This window comes from Mugil cephalus, chromosome 1 (assembly GCF_022458985.1).
Source record: "Mugil cephalus isolate CIBA_MC_2020 chromosome 1, CIBA_Mcephalus_1.1, whole genome shotgun sequence".
Taxonomy (NCBI): Eukaryota; Metazoa; Chordata; class Actinopteri; order Mugiliformes; family Mugilidae; genus Mugil; species Mugil cephalus.
In genome coordinates this window covers 20,878,487-20,893,710 of record NC_061770.1, presented here as the reverse complement: position 1 = coordinate 20,893,710, position 15,224 = coordinate 20,878,487, and the positions used below count along the sequence as shown (strand labels likewise).

Genomic DNA, 15,224 nt, shown 5'->3' with positions numbered 1-15,224 from the left:
AATTAAGTCAGTCTTAAGTAGCTGTATATCTCCAGTCCATACATATGTTCTATAGTATTCTATATTTCTCTATTTGTTGTTTGGTTTTCACTGGATAATGACAATAAAAACTTAATTTTTTGAGCAGTAAGTGAAAACATTGATGAACTGTTTGAAATTATGTGGCTGCAGCAATTTGTAAAACTCTCAGGGACATGGATTTATTGTTTTCAATAATAATTTTGGGCCTTCACAAGTAGCAGTAGTTACTGAGGTAAGGAATTAACTTGACAATTTATGAGCAATCACTGGTCTCAAGCTGTCACTTTGTGGCTAAATTTTAATTTATCAATTCATTTGTTTTATTGTATTTATTATTAAACAAGAGACATATGCGGTGAAATGGAGGCAAGCACAGAGAAAGGAGTGGAGAGAGAGAGTAGAATATTTTATTTTTGTAAAAACCAGGTTTTTAAAATGACTCCAGCCGGTACCTTCTTATCCACATTCCTCAGAAACAAGAACAGAAACAATATCACTTTGCGTGTCCAGTGACACTGGACTGAAAATCATGTCCTGGATTGATTACGGTTTATTCAGATTTTGAGGTAATTACCCGGAGGAGACCGATCTGAGGCGCCTGCTCAGAAGTTTGTTTTGTAGCGGACCGGCATGATCTCAAAAATCAAAAATAATATATTTTTTTTTTTTTAGCTGTAATTATTTTCAAATTGCTCAAATCAAACCCCAAATGTTTGATAAAATGTGTTGTGTCTAACCTGAAATAATAAAAGTACACAATTGCTCATCAATGCAACAAAAGCACTTATAAACACACTGTATCATCTTTTATTTTGGTCTCACACACAGCCTCCATGTTAAAGTCTTAACGGTGCCCAAGTAATGTGACTTTGTGTCGTCTCTTGTTATAAAGCGATCAAAAGCAGGTCTGAGATAGGAGTCTGGTGATTAGGGACAAATTTCACGGTTTGTACTCCAGCTTCAGGACCGTTTTCCCACAGATTTAGGACTAGACCAGAAACAAGACCACAACCTGGAATTAAAGCAACGGTGGCTACAAAAGTCAAAGCAACTAAGCTCTGTTACTGTAACTTAATTACAATTTGGCCAGTGGCTGTGTGGAGAAATGTATTCTTTACCTGAAGAAATTGTTCCAATGTAAAAGTATGAGAGGAATAAAGAAGGATTCAAGCTGTGTTAAATCAGGGCTTTCTTGGGAGGATCAAGAATCACAGCAAATAGAAAAAAAAAAAACAACAACTAGTAGTTGGAGGGTTCATCAGCCCAACAACAAATCAAATGCATCCAACAGCGTATGTGGTGTACATCATCTGCTTACAGTGCCTGAACCCCCATCTGTCAGCTTTAGATACTCTCTCACTCCCTGCCTGGTCAGACCACGACGTGACCGACCAACAGCCAAACCCTCCCGCAGTTCGATTCAGAGAGTCCTTTGGGCAAATCAAGTGGGCGTCCGACCCCGGCTCTGGCCTTTCTGAGGGGAAAGTAGAAGGCCGAGAGAAGGGGCGGAGCCCAGATTTCATGGCCTTTAGTTGGCTTTGGCGCGGAGCTGCGCTCTCTTGCCCGTCACAGCCTGGAAGCCGGTCTTGATGCTGGCGACGGAGCAGCGGGAGTGGCACGTCTCACACTGCAGGAAATAGAGACGAGTGTCCTTCTGCAGGATGGTCTCTGGGGAGCGGCAGGTGTGACACGTCACGTATTCCTCTGCAGGGGGGAGAGGGACGGTGTTAGCGGACGAGCATTTAGCGTGTTTTACCTGGACGCCATGAAACCATGAATAACCAGAATAAAAATGCCTCATTACCACAGAATGAGAGGAGTCTGTCTCTGATCAACTCTCACACGACAGCTCTTCATTAATTGTATATACATACTGTTCAACCTCATTGTATATATCTGCTTCTGCCCTTTATTGTTTCCTCTAAATTCCTTTTTTTCTGTCTAAATTAAGTTGTTTACTTCAATGCTTATATAAGTGCTTTGTCTTGTACCATTGAGCAAAGTGACCAGAGTCAAATTACTTGTATGTGCACTCACACTTTGGCCAATACAGCTGATTCTGATTTTAATTTAGTGCTTAACCAAAGGATGATTTAACTATTCAGAAAATAGCTGATAGCTAATTAAATATCTGAAGCAGCCCTAATAAATAAATTTGGCTTAATTCCCACTTACTGATATATCTTCTCAACACATTTTCTATCTGTTTCTGTTGAAATCTGCCTTTGATCACAAGCTGGTTATTTCCATCTATGGAGCCGCTGTTAAAAGACAAAGAGAGACAGAAATTAAAACTTATTCTAACCAAAGAAATTCGAGTTCATTCACACAGCGACAGTAACACTCATACGTACCTGGTACCCAGCTCAGCCAAAAGAAAAGCGAGGAGATGTTTAGGCTGACGATGCAACCTGTGATGGAGTAGACAGAACACGATGGTGAAACGTTTTGTTCATACTTGGCATCAAACTGAACTGGAGAAGTGTGCAAACACAAAGCGTGAAAGGCCAGCGGGTGTGTGTTCGAGGCTCACAGTTTGCAGATGTCTGTGAAGTTGACGAAAGAGGTTTTCTTAGTTCCCACTCGGACCACCTGAGGAGGCTTCATCACAAACTTCCTCTTCTCTCCGGCCACCATGTCTGGGTTCTTCTCCCTCATGATGTTGAAGACTCGGTTCAGGAGCTGAGAGAGTAGAGACAGTAGTTAACATTAGTAATAGTTAACACATATTTATGAATATGACAAGGTTTTAAATACAGTACATACAATCTAAACGCTCCTTTGTGACTGTTCTAATGTTGGTGATTCAACTAGACGATCAATTTAAAGGATGTAGTTCGTGTTAAATTCAAGCCTTTCTGTTATCCAGTCCACAGACTAAAATGTCAAAAATAATAGAAACTTAAGTACAAAACAAAACAACAGTACAACAAACCACAGCCTCTACACTGAAATACAGTTGGATCAACAGTTATTTTAAATAGCGTAACCTCCATGAAGCTGAGAGTTAGTGCAGGGCTGTTACATTGTCATAAGTGAACTTAATGAACTCGTGAGTCAGTGTATGATGTCTGTGTGTCCAGATTTGAGAATTACAGAACTTAACAAAAAGACAGATTTGTTCACAAGAAATAAAGAAGGAAAGAACTGAACACCTTCCTCTTTTTTCCCCCACAAATGAACACACAATCAGGAAGTCAGTCATATCCTATGAGTGTTCCTTATTCAGATGTCAGGCCACCGCAATCATGAAATATTAGTTGATCATTTACTGTAGTTAAATCTTCCGCAGCATTTGTTTAAATGTTTGTTTTTCCATCGTTTGGGTTTCTTTGAAGCCAGGTTGTATGAGGTTGTACATTATATTTAGATTATTATCAGTCAAATAGACATTTCAGACACAGAAAGAGCTTCATCACCAGACTCCCTTAAGAAAAGCAGTGATTTTACCACTGTAGTTTACATTTACTGCCGTTATAACAGGTTAATTAATTTACACACCAAAGTCAAGAACACAAAATATATTATAATGATGGGAAGTCCAGTTCTCACCTCATCATAGGTGTAGTCCCTTTCTGACCCAGCCCAGGCTGGTCCTGTGGAGGAGCTGAATGAGATGCCGTCGTTGTTCTTCCCTTCGTCGTCCTCCAGAGCTGGAATCACACGGAAACATATTATAAAACACATGTCTCCCTTTAGTTCTCAACTATTAGGGAGAGAGGATTCAACCTTACCATCATCTTTCTCCAGTGCCTCTCCCTCATCAAAGTTAACTTTCTTGGGCTTCTTCTTTTTCATCATATCCAGGTTGTCTTCCTCCAGTGTCTCGGTTTGCTCTCCTTCAATTTTCAGCTCCTGATTTGGAAAAGTGAAACACAGCGAGGAGATTATTTTGAGTCAAAAATCATTGGAAAGCCAAAGTTGAGGTGGTACAAGAAGCAGGAAAGAAAAAAAAAGGTTGTTGCAGTTTAGTAGTAGTAGTGACTGACCTTTAATCCCTCCTCGATGTCATTGTCAAATACTTTCTTGGGTTTCTTCTTCTTTTTCTTCTGATTAAAGAAGTTCAGGTCGTTCAAATCGTCGGACGGTTCTACAAAACATCATGAAGTCCAACATTAAGCACTTGCATTGACAAATAAAATGTGAGTTTTCATTGAGACCATTTCCAAACCTTTCTTCCTTCCTTCATCTTCATCTAGATCCATCTCTCTGTCGTCTCCGGCCTCCGGCTCTGCCTCCTTGGCCTCCACCTCTTTAGCCTCTTCTCCTCCCACTCCTTCTCCTCCTTCCTCATCCAGCATGAAGGGCTTCTTCTTCTTCTTCTTCTTCTTGGTCATGTTGGGATCGAAAATCATCTGAAAACAAAAAAAAAAGAATGAAATTTAGCCGCAGTTAAAGGGACTGAAAAACATCGTCAAATATGGCTAAACTAACAGCAATGGCCTTTTCCATTATTTATTTCAGTTTGAAAACTGATTTAGTTTTGAACAATCTGGTAGCATTACTGTTAATATGCAAATTAGAGGCTGTAAAATGCATGGTTTTGTTAAGATTTTGGTCATCTAGAGGTGCTACAGTACAGGTTTTTTTAGCAAATTGCAGCTAGTCTCACCACTTAAATCATGAATATCTGTTAATCAGTGTGTTTATAAGGTACAACATAAATTTGCAGCAATTTTTAATTGTGATTTTTACAGTTTTTATACTGGGTTGTTTGTTTTAGTGGTTTATAGGTGCCAGAAAGTGCTAAAACTGGGATTATTGCCATATTGTGGAGTAAAGCTCTGGTCAAGAAATTAATTATTTATTTGATAAAAATTTGTTTTTCTCTTAACTTAAGAATCAACATTTAGATAAACTGCACATTCAGATACAATTCCTTGTATTTATTAGTAGAAGTAAAAATGAGCATAAAAACTTAAAACAGCTTAAAAGCAGCTTTTCGTTTCTAGTAAGAAAAATCAACCAGGGTTTCTGCAGGTTTGAACAAGTGAAATGTAAGACTTTTTAAGACCATTTTAAGAACATTATGGTTTAAATATAAGACCTACACTTAGCAGGGAAAATAAGTAAATTCAGGGACCCAGAATTACACTCAAAATAACAAAATTTATCGTCATTCAACTGTCAACTCAGGAATTTAAGACTTGACTAATTGTAATTTAAGACCTACAATGCAAAATGTGCTCGTATTCAAGACTTCTGTGGGCTTTAAATTAGGATCATCAAGTTTTAGAGGATAGGAAATAATTATTCATTTGGTAAAATTTTGCTTTTCTCTTGACTTAAGAACCATCATTTAGATAAACTACTAAACTACTAATAAACTACTTCCTGTTACTTAGCAGTAGCTTTTGTGATGGTGTTTATGCCTTATTTTAATACAAACGCGGGCTGTACGTCAGGGGGGAAAAAAATAGCTAAAACTCGACAGCTTTTTGTCTCTGGTAAGAAAGACAATTCAACGATTAGCACCGCAGCTCAGTTAACAGAAGGCTAATGCTACACAGCTACCGTTAGCCCTTCCCTTCGAGTTATCAAATGATATGACAGGGTGGATTCATGGACCACGGTGAGTTCTAATGAACCAAATCATGTCTTAAATCGCGATACAGCACAACACTGGATGGTTTTCTTGGTATTCTGTGTGGCCAGGCCGCTGTTAGACCTGCTGTAGCCATGTGTGTGCGGACAGGGAGGGGAGCAGGAGCAGCGCTGAGGCCCAAAGTCATCCTTAACACCGATGTGAGCCCAAAACTCCACTAATTTTTACCCGACGAGACGGCACATCACCGCGGGTTAACCAGCTGACAATCCGGAGTGACTTACCTCGTCTCCTGACATTTTTGCGGTCTGAAAAACTGGCGGAAATCGGGCTACTTCTTTTTTTCTAAACCTCGTTCAGACCCACACCGCTGCGCCGACAGTATCTTGCATCAGCGTTAAACCGCCGTGCGCACGCGCAATGTCGCCAAATCCTGACGTCATTTCCCTGCGACGGCGCACTGCCGTTTTTCTTTTCTTTTGTTTTTTTAAAAAATATATTTAAATAGAGTATATAAATAACAGTCATAAAAAGTATTCAAGAAAAACAATAATGACATAAAACATGTAAGTGTCAAACATAGGTACATATTGTCGTCACAGCCCTTTTGTTAGTTGAATTTGTACTTAAAATAAAATATTGTTCAATATCCTTCCAATAAACAACAAAACAGAGTTTTTTTTTTTTTAATTGTTGAAGTTATTTTTGTGAATAAGATATTTTACCAAAAGTAAGAGCAAGTTTATAACGAAATAACATTTTCCCTCTTTTTTACAGATGATCAATGATTAATCTGCTGAGGTTCACCCATAATCTTTTGGTATGAGTAACACCACAATATATGTAAAACTGTGTGATGGCAAACTGCCATAGGGGAATGTTTTTTTCATTGTCCAATTCATTCACAAAACAATGTAGCATGCAATCTTAACAATGGCTTTTTGTAATGAACAGGTGCATATAATACAGTAAAACAAAATAAAATATGTAAAATATGTATCTGTCAGATAAGGCTGCCTTTGAAAATCATATAAAGTGCTTTTCCCATGTTTATGCTTCACTATTTTAAGAGAGAAACTCACTATGAAACACATAAAATCTAGCATTAACCATCATGTAGTTTTTCATTTGTGCATTCAAAATTTTCTGAGGAGGACGATATTGTTAATTAAGAAATCATATTCTTTGTTTTCTGAGACAAAACCATGAATAACGTCCATTTGAAGCCGTATGGGAACATTCAAGATTGAAATGCAGACCTGACACGGTTGCTAAATGTGTTGTAGAAGACTAATGTTCAAAGTTTAGATAATCTCTATCATTTTAAACGTGCTCCCAGCTCCTGATGTTACAGCACATCTTTAACAACGCTGCAGTACAGATGGTGGACTCTGTGAAGTTTCTGGGAACCAACATCACCAGCGACCATCATTTCTTACCTGTATTTATTACAGTCATTGCATCACTGCATGTCTCCAGTTTTTGTCTAAATTCTGTATATTGCCTTTTTCCTTTCTTTCTCGCTAAGGTAACTTTTATTTAAATCAGGGGTCTTGTTGTTATACGTGTTAATGTGTATTTAAAGAAATTAAATTAAATTTTGCAATATATTGGTTTGACTTATAGCCCATAGTCATCTTTTTCTTTGAACTGATTTTTCAATAAGGAGTCAGCTGACAGGAAATTAGAAGTTTTGATAAATTACTTTTACACTAAAATGCTTTCAGCTTGCAAAACATTGGGGACTGGCTTTTCATACAGGTTTCTGGTTGAACAATTCACTCCAATATCCTTTTGCCAGGATTTTATAGATTTCATAAAGTTTAATTAATCTTGATGATAACATGAATTAATATGACTGTATATATTTGCGGACCAAAAAAATACAACCACAATAGAAGAATTGAAAACCTTTTAATGACTTTGCAAATAATATTCATCTGGATAAATAAAACATTGAGATGCAAACATGCTTGTCCATCTGTCCTCGTGTTATGATGTTTTTTTTTCCCTATGTAAAAAATGTACATCATGAAAAACTAAAAGAAGGTTTAACTCTTTAAACTCCAAAATGTTGTAGGCCGACTATAATCTAATCTTCTTCAAAACCACCCAAACTTTCCCCTCTGGATGCGGTTGATAAGATGTGACAATAGTTTATTATTACTATTATTATTAATTATTTTTTTAAAACATACAATTTGAAACAGAAGGACCAAGACAGAGAGCGGGATGAACATGTCGGGTCAAACACCTCTCTCTTTTGAGGCGTGAGGTGCGAGGTGCGATCCGTTTTCTGATTTCCTCACTGTTGCATGCTTCGCACGACCTCAGCGGATCCTCTTGGTGACAGCAGAAATACAGTATACAAAAAGAGACACGTCGTTTGGGGGGGGATATTTACACTGAATGACACGGACCACGGGCGTTTGACGGGCGCCTTGGAGGGAGGGAGAAGTCAGGTTCAAAGCACGCAGCCTGAAAACGAAAGCGGAGCAAACACACAGCTTCTTTTTTTTTTCCCACCCTGCGCATGCTCAACCGGACTTAAGTTTAAAGAACAGGTAACAAAAACAGGGAGGGAAAGGGTTATTTCATGTTTCATTCAAACGGGGAAAGAAAAGAAAAACACCCAGCGAGGTAAACGCCACAAATACCAGTAAATATGTGCGCTGGATATTTCCTCTGTCAGAAAACTACGGCAGCACAGAGCTCATAACATCACGCTGCTGTGTGAACTCTGCGGGCCGGTTAATTGTAGCTGCTCGGTACAAGGACGACGAAGTGCTAGTACTGTGTTAGAGTCAAGTGTTAAAATAACGGTGCAGTGAAAGAGCTTCAATATAAAAGACCTCGACTGGCTCGTTTGCGCTGAGCACCCAGCGATCTCTGGATTCGTGAAGGAGGGGGGGGCAGGAAAAAGAAAGACTACAGCATTGTCGCTATGTTTTTTTTTCTCGTAGTGTTACATAAAGAAGACGGTCGACTCGCTCTTCAGACACACAAAAACACTCACACACAACATCAGTCCATTCACCCCCCCCCTCTCCCCTCCCTCCCCCTCTCCCACCCCGTTGCGTTCTCTCTTCTCTCTCCGATGCAGGTGTGACGATGAGGCGGATGCTGCGTTTACATGGCTTGCATCGCCCAGCGTTGCAGATCCTCGATGTCATCCTCGTCTTCCTCGTTCTTGGCTTGAGGGGGGAAAAGGAGACAAGCAAAAGGTGTGAGACTTCTGAGACCAGCACGGCACATGTGAAGAGACAAACGCAGCTTACAGATGTGTTAGAGCACGGACGGACAAACAAACTGAAAACTGTTTCTTTCTGAGAGCTGTCACCACCCTGAACTCTCACATGCAACAATCTGCACGATGGAGAATGTGCAACGTCTTATTGGTCTATTCTATAAAGAAAAAAAAAAAAAAAAAAAAACCTTGTGCAATACATGTTTATCCTTTAACACTGATGCAACAAAGAACGATATATATTTCATTTTTTAACTTCTATATATATTTTTTTATTTATTATTATTTATCTATTTATTTTTTTTTCTATATTTATTTTAGTATTTGGCTGTAAATCTTCTTTGCACTATTTTGTATATACTTGCGTTTTTTTTGCACTTAAAAAGAGAAGCTCTCTGATCTCATACACAGTATAATGACAATAAAGGGCATTTTATTCTTCTATTCTATTAAAAAAAATAAAGATATAAGCTTAATATCCACCTCATGTCTGTAAATATGAAGCTAAAGCCAGCAGCCCTTTAGCTTTTAGCTTTAGCATTACGACTAAAAATGTGGAGAAATATCCGACAAAATGTTTCTGAAGAACCAGACATTTGTGGATGAAAAGTATTTGCCTAAACAATATCAAAATAATAAATTAAACTGCAACAATGAGTAAGAACGTTTATATTGAGAAGATGACTTAACTCTCCTCATTATGTTATTAGGTTGATTTATTTCATTTGCTAACGCACTCAGTTTGTTCTCTCCAATTCAATTACTCGTCGTCTATAACTCCCACGACTCGAGGTTGATTTTAGATAATCCTTAGAGCAGCAAACTGATGGAGAGATTAAGTAGTGACCTCCTACCTACTATATGTGTTCTATATTAAACCTGTCCTAGTGCTATTTATAAATTTACATTATCACGCTAATGTATATTTAAAGAAATTTTAATTCGTGGGGGGAAATTAAAAACAATATAAAAAATATCTAATCTACTAAAGTTTTTGCGAACCCTCTACAGTTCCACCGTGGACCCCCTAGGGGCCGCAGACCCCCTGTTGAACACCTGTGCCTTAGAGGAAAAAAGTTTTTTACGTCAGCAGCATAAGTTTTATGCTGGAAACTATTTAAGGGCCGCTGTGTCATGGATTATTTCTCTATTAAAGTTGTTTTGAAGTAAGGAAGTGAGATCAACTCTATAAACTTCCATGGGTTTTTCCGATCTCACTTTCACAGTCTGCCTCTTCGGGATGTTTTTAATTTTATTGGATTGTTGTATTGTGCAAATGAATAAAATAAAATAATTAAATAAATAAAACTTCTATGTACGAGCATCTGCAAACAATGAGACCGTTGCAACACAGCTGCATTTACAATAACAAGCAGCACATTGAAGTTAAAGCGTTTCCAGCACCATATTTGCCAATTAATGACAAGAAAATAGTGAAGAAAACATTTCCTTGTAAGATCTACACAGAATAAATCCTCATTATTATGATTATCATTAAGAGAAAATGTCTGAATAAAAGGTTCATGGAAGAAGTTACAGTTATTATTATTATTTAGTGGAAACACTGTGCAAGAACTGCAGACCGCGGTGTTTTTAGCCGTCGCTACGTGCCTGGTTGCCTAGCAACTGCTAAGAGCCAGTATCAAATGGAGCTGAATCTTTTCTAAAGAATGAGGAGTTCCCCGTAATCAAGTTGTTGTTGTTGTTCGTTTTCTTACCAGGTCTGGAAGGTAACGAAGTAGAAGGCACGTTGGGGAGGGGGGCGTTCTCCGGCCCCCCAATCTCCAGCAGGTTTTTGTCCAGCTCCTCCTGTTCCAGCTCATCCAGCTCTGCCAGCAGCTCATCCTGACGAAGAAAGTAATAAAAAAAATATTAAGTCCAAACGGCTCAAGACTGTTCAGACCGGACCCACACTCCGGCTCGAGGAAAATTGTCTGGGAATTAAATCGAAATAGTTCACGTGTGACTCAGAATTCGAGAAAGAACACATTCATTGTTTGGGATATTTTCTTCCCAGGAAGAACTAATGAATGAGATGATTCAACGTTAAGGCAGCTTCAGCAGCACCAGTGCCACCACCGTGCACATTAACGCAAAATCACACACACACACACACACAGTCTGTGTCCATATGTCACCATATGGCAACTGAAGCTTCAAGGAAAGAGTCTGGTCGCCCATGTTAGACTTATGTTCTTGTACGTTTGAGCAGATATAGTTCACACACCAATCAGGCATAACATTATAACCACCTTCCTAATATCGTGTAAGTCTCCTTTGTGTGTCCAAAATTAGTTCTAAATGTCAAGAATGGACTTTGTGCTGTTTTTCATGTTTTTTTTTAGTTGTGCCTGAATGGTTTTTGTGTGTGGTTTTTGTTTGCATCCTGAGTGTCATTGCTATGGGGTGGGGGGGTGTCTGGTCTGGTCTAGGTGGGTGCTACATGTCTAAGTAACATCCTCATGAATGAATGCCAGGTCTTAAAGTTTCCCAGCAGAGCAACTGAATTGTCACACGATGGTTGATGTTATTTACTTCACCTGTCGGTGGTTTTAATGTTATGCCTGATCGGTGAACACACATCAGATTATGATACAGTCGTGATTCAAGAAACACGACGGTAACTTTGCCAGTCGAACAATAAAAACACGTCCTTGGCTGACGGTCTGAGGTAACATCGCAGGTGAGTTTCGGCCTCACCTCATCGTACTCCTCTCCGAAGCCAACGGGTTTAGAGATGGCGTCGGAGATTTCCTGGGCCAGCTCCTGCTGCTCTGTAATGTCCTGCATCAGGTCGTCCACCTTGTCAATGTCCCTGGTAAAAGAGCGAGGAGAGGTGAGAATCCATATCACACGCACCTTCAAACTGCTTCATTGCAAAAAGTAGCACGAGCGGATGTCGTAGAACTGAATCCTGTTTTTGTTGCACGTCCTATTTGTTCCGTCTGTGGAGGAAGCTACTGATTGGAATTGGAAACAGTTCACGAGTTTGGATTACGGAGGATTACTGCATGTGGGTCAAATGTTTTATTATGAGCACAAACCTCATAATATTTCTATTTATTTAGAACAGACTGAGACTCTGAGAATTTTAACAAGAAGGCAATTAGGATACATATAAATCCGCCTTCTGTGATATGAATCTTAGGATGAACTGGGAGATTTGATTAGATTCTCTTTGTCTACTTTTAGGACTTGTGTGATAATATGTTGATATTTTTAGCCATTTTCCTGTAGAAATGTAGAAAATATACACACACATATATTTTTGTCAATAAGTGTCTTCGTAGTCTAATTCATCTCCATCAAAAAGTGTAATTCCTTAACATGTCCGTGTGCTCCCTCTTACATGTTTTCATGCGCAGACTTCATGGCCTTGGCAGCGAAGCCCATGTTCTTGAGCACTTCCGTGTTAGTGTTGGCGTTCTCCAGAGCCTCCCTCTGGAACTCGATGGTCGACAGCGTGCCGTCGATCTGAGTGAGCTGCTTCTCGTACCGCTTCTTTCTTTTCAAGGCCTGCAGAGCCGCTGAGGAGGGACAGACAGACGGACGGACAGAGAGGGAAGGAAAGATACCAGATCAGTGGTTTACTATCGATCAGTCCGATCAGACTCCAGCTTATCGCTGACATGCGGCACTAAATAAAATGATCTGAGAATAACGTCTTGTCCTCTGAGAAAGTGCTCAGAAAGAATGGATTTAGCACAACCAGAGAGAGAAAACATCAAGTCTCTACATAGTTAATAGGACCTAATATTTTCCATATTAACATATTAACAAACACTTACACCATCTGTCCTAATCGGATTTAAAAAAAATCCTTCTGATCGTTACATTTTAATTGTGAGTATTCGTGAAATACGAGAATCAATGTGACAACAAAGGGAAATTTTGCTGTTTAACAGGAACAACTTCCCAGTAAATTAAGCGACTTGCATCGTCACAGATGACGCTCTTTGTTTCACCAGCAACTTAAATCATAAATAAAAGGCTCTCGCTGCAATAAAAACAAGGAGGTAAATATAAGGTGGAGAGTCAGTCACAGCGGCACAACCTCTAACTGACTGTGGCTGTGGTTAAACTGTCAGATGCTGTCATGTTGGGTTGAGTCATAATGTTCGACCTTTGCGGAGCCGATCACAACACTGAGATAACGTATTATCATTAATGTGTAATACTGCCTGTTGCCCTCCTAACCTTCATTTAGCTAAATGACCCAGAAGAAAACCCCCCCCTGGGCTTTTCTCAGATGCCAACATCAGACTAGCCAAAAACTTTCCAGGCGCCAGGTTATTATTTTTTTTTTTTCTCACACCAACAAAAACAAATATCATGTTCCTGACCACACCTAGGTCCATGTGACGTATTCGCACATGCCCCATCATAAGAGGTGATCAAAAACACAGAGAACTACTGGGGTCACTGATCCATCGCCATGGCACAAGCTCCAAACCTTAAAATCTGCACACTTCTTCCCAAGTGTGTACAAAAGAAAGGGTTAAATTCAGAGATAAGACCAGAGTATTAGTCAAGTGGAAACTATGATTACATTTACATTAATATAACACACCTGCCCTAAATCCTCCCTAGTGACTCAGATTATGTGACAAAAAAAAAAGAAAAAAGAGTCAAGTGGATGATCATTTTTGTGGGTGTCTGTGTAACACGATACAACTGAGCAGTGCTACAAAATAAAAACACAGCTCTCTCAGTCAATTACAACTAATTTTGAACACCACAACCTTAATCAAGATAACATTTTGTGAAGGATTGTTATATTAAAATAGATTTCCTGTCACTAGTGTACCTAATGAACTGGCAAAGGACACAGCACATGCTTGAGGGGCGAAGGTTTCTATCCAGACTAATGATCAAGCTGCAAACACGCCCACTATTGAGACAGTGATATCCAGCCACCAGGACTCACAGTTTGTCCTCACGCTACGTGGCTATATAATATAATTATTTATGGTCTGACTGCAGTGGGACACATGGCAGTAGCTGTGCCGCCTGCCCCACCTATAACCAAGTCATTTTTTTAAACGCCCACCGATCACACAGGCGAAAAAAAAAAAAGGGGGGAATCACCCGACACATGTTGGTAAAAAAGCAGCTTCCTCAGGGGGAAAGGAAGTTGCCGATGTTATCAATCAGGGAATAAAACTGTCACGCAATCCATAAAACATGCACCTAACTCGGGTGTCACCCACGGCCCCAATAAAGACGTTGGGTGATGCCGCGAGCAGTTACGAAAGCAAAATGGAAAGTTAGCATTTAGCATGTTGGCCATCAGGCGGTTTGACCAGAGACAGAAGCGAATTGGAGGAAAACGATGCCACCCCCCTCTCGGTGTTTCACCTCTTTTGTTTTTCATGCCATTCTTCTTGGCGATCTGCAGCTCCTGCTCGATCTTTTTCTCTAAAAATTCCTGTTTCTTCGTTAGCATCTCCTCCGTCTCTCGGAGTTTCTGGATAGCCTCCTGTGGACTCGGTCCCTTTCCTCCTTTTCCTCCTCCTCCGAATATCTTCCCAAACAACGACATATTTAGGAGGGGAGGGGGTACTACAAAAAAAAAATATTATAAAAAAAATAAAATAAACAAATGTAAAAGCTCTCGAAAAACACGAGCTTGGCTAACGCTACTTGGCTGCTAGGCTACTCTTCGTCCTAGCCTGAACCTGGAAGGATTGTTGATGTTTTTGTACTTCCTGGATAAGGCCCGATGACGTCAAGCGGAGTGGGCGTTGCCTAATTCCTCTGTCTCCCTCTGCTGGACAAAACCACCGTAATAAAAAACTTAAATCTAATTAGATAAAAAATTAAATAATATATATATATTTTTTAAGTACTAGCCTCACTTTAATTTGTTTCCCAACACCACTGAAATAAAATATCTGTTGCTAAACAAAAAATGTAAAAACTCAAACAAGATCCAGCTACCGTCCTTTTTCAATTCCTCCAAAGGTGAAAGAAGTTAATTTTAAGATTATGAATGAGGTTTATCCGCGGAACGGCTTTCTACATTTAATGTTTAACGTAGGTCTGAAAAGAAATTTCTGTAAATTTATTTCAAACCTTTCAAGACTGAATAACCAGTCAAAATATTCCTAATTTAATATATAAAAATATGAATTTGCAAATGACAATTTAAGTATTTTGGGAAAATACTAATACATACATGCATTTAAAAAAAAAAAAATACTCCTATATTTAACGCATATCTAAATTAGATGATATTATATTAAAGATATAAATATAAAATGTTGTAAAATGTGGAAAGCCCTACATCTCATCTACTACCAATAGACAGATGTGTGCAATCAGTGGAGAGTTCAGACACTGAGGTGTTTTCATCAAGTAATTGTGACATAAAACCATTTCAGCACATGCACAAACACACTTTGCAGAAAC

The 15,224-nt window shown here is 39.1% G+C and overlaps 2 protein-coding genes across 2 annotated transcripts; both read right to left on the bottom strand.

The window, feature by feature from the left end:
* Positions 1 to 406: 406 nt before the first annotated feature.
* eif2s2 (eukaryotic translation initiation factor 2, subunit 2 beta) lies at positions 407 to 6,009 on the bottom strand. The gene is made up of 9 exons (XM_047611950.1): positions 5,851 to 6,009; positions 4,193 to 4,376; positions 4,011 to 4,111; positions 3,756 to 3,876; positions 3,574 to 3,674; positions 2,555 to 2,703; positions 2,376 to 2,432; positions 2,197 to 2,282; positions 407 to 1,725 (listed from the first exon to the last, which is right to left on the bottom strand). Exons 1-9 carry the CDS (start codon positions 5,863 to 5,865, stop codon positions 1,550 to 1,552), a joined length of 990 nt encoding a protein of 329 aa, XP_047467906.1. The 5' UTR covers positions 5,866 to 6,009; the 3' UTR covers positions 407 to 1,549.
* A 1,454-nt stretch (positions 6,010 to 7,463) lies between these two features.
* LOC125021998 (charged multivesicular body protein 4b-like) lies at positions 7,464 to 14,523 on the bottom strand. Its single transcript, XM_047608240.1, has 5 exons — positions 14,172 to 14,523; positions 12,163 to 12,340; positions 11,514 to 11,628; positions 10,532 to 10,658; positions 7,464 to 8,760 (listed from the first exon to the last, which is right to left on the bottom strand). Exons 1-5 carry the CDS (start codon positions 14,353 to 14,355, stop codon positions 8,696 to 8,698), a joined length of 669 nt encoding a protein of 222 aa, XP_047464196.1. The 5' UTR covers positions 14,356 to 14,523; the 3' UTR covers positions 7,464 to 8,695.
* Between the last annotated feature and the right edge of the window lie 701 nt (positions 14,524 to 15,224).

Coding starts and splice junctions, on each gene's coding strand:
- eif2s2 (XM_047611950.1), bottom strand. Junction 2,704..3,573: donor GGGACTACACCTATGATGAG/GTGAGAACTGGA, acceptor CTACTCTCTCAG/CTCCTGAACCGAGTCTTCAA. Junction 1,726..2,196: donor TGTGTTGAGAAGATATATCA/GTAAGTGGGAAT, acceptor TCCCCCCTGCAG/AGGAATACGTGACGTGTCAC.
- LOC125021998 (XM_047608240.1), bottom strand. CDS start 14,355: ATGTCGTTGTTTGGGAAGATATTCGGAGGAGGAGGAAAAGGAGGAAAG. Junction 10,659..11,513: donor TCGGAGAGGAGTACGATGAG/GTGAGGCCGAAA, acceptor TTTCTTCGTCAG/GATGAGCTGCTGGCAGAGCT. Junction 8,761..10,531: donor TTCGTTACCTTCCAGACCTG/GTAAGAAAACGA, acceptor TCCCCCCTCAAG/CCAAGAACGAGGAAGACGAG.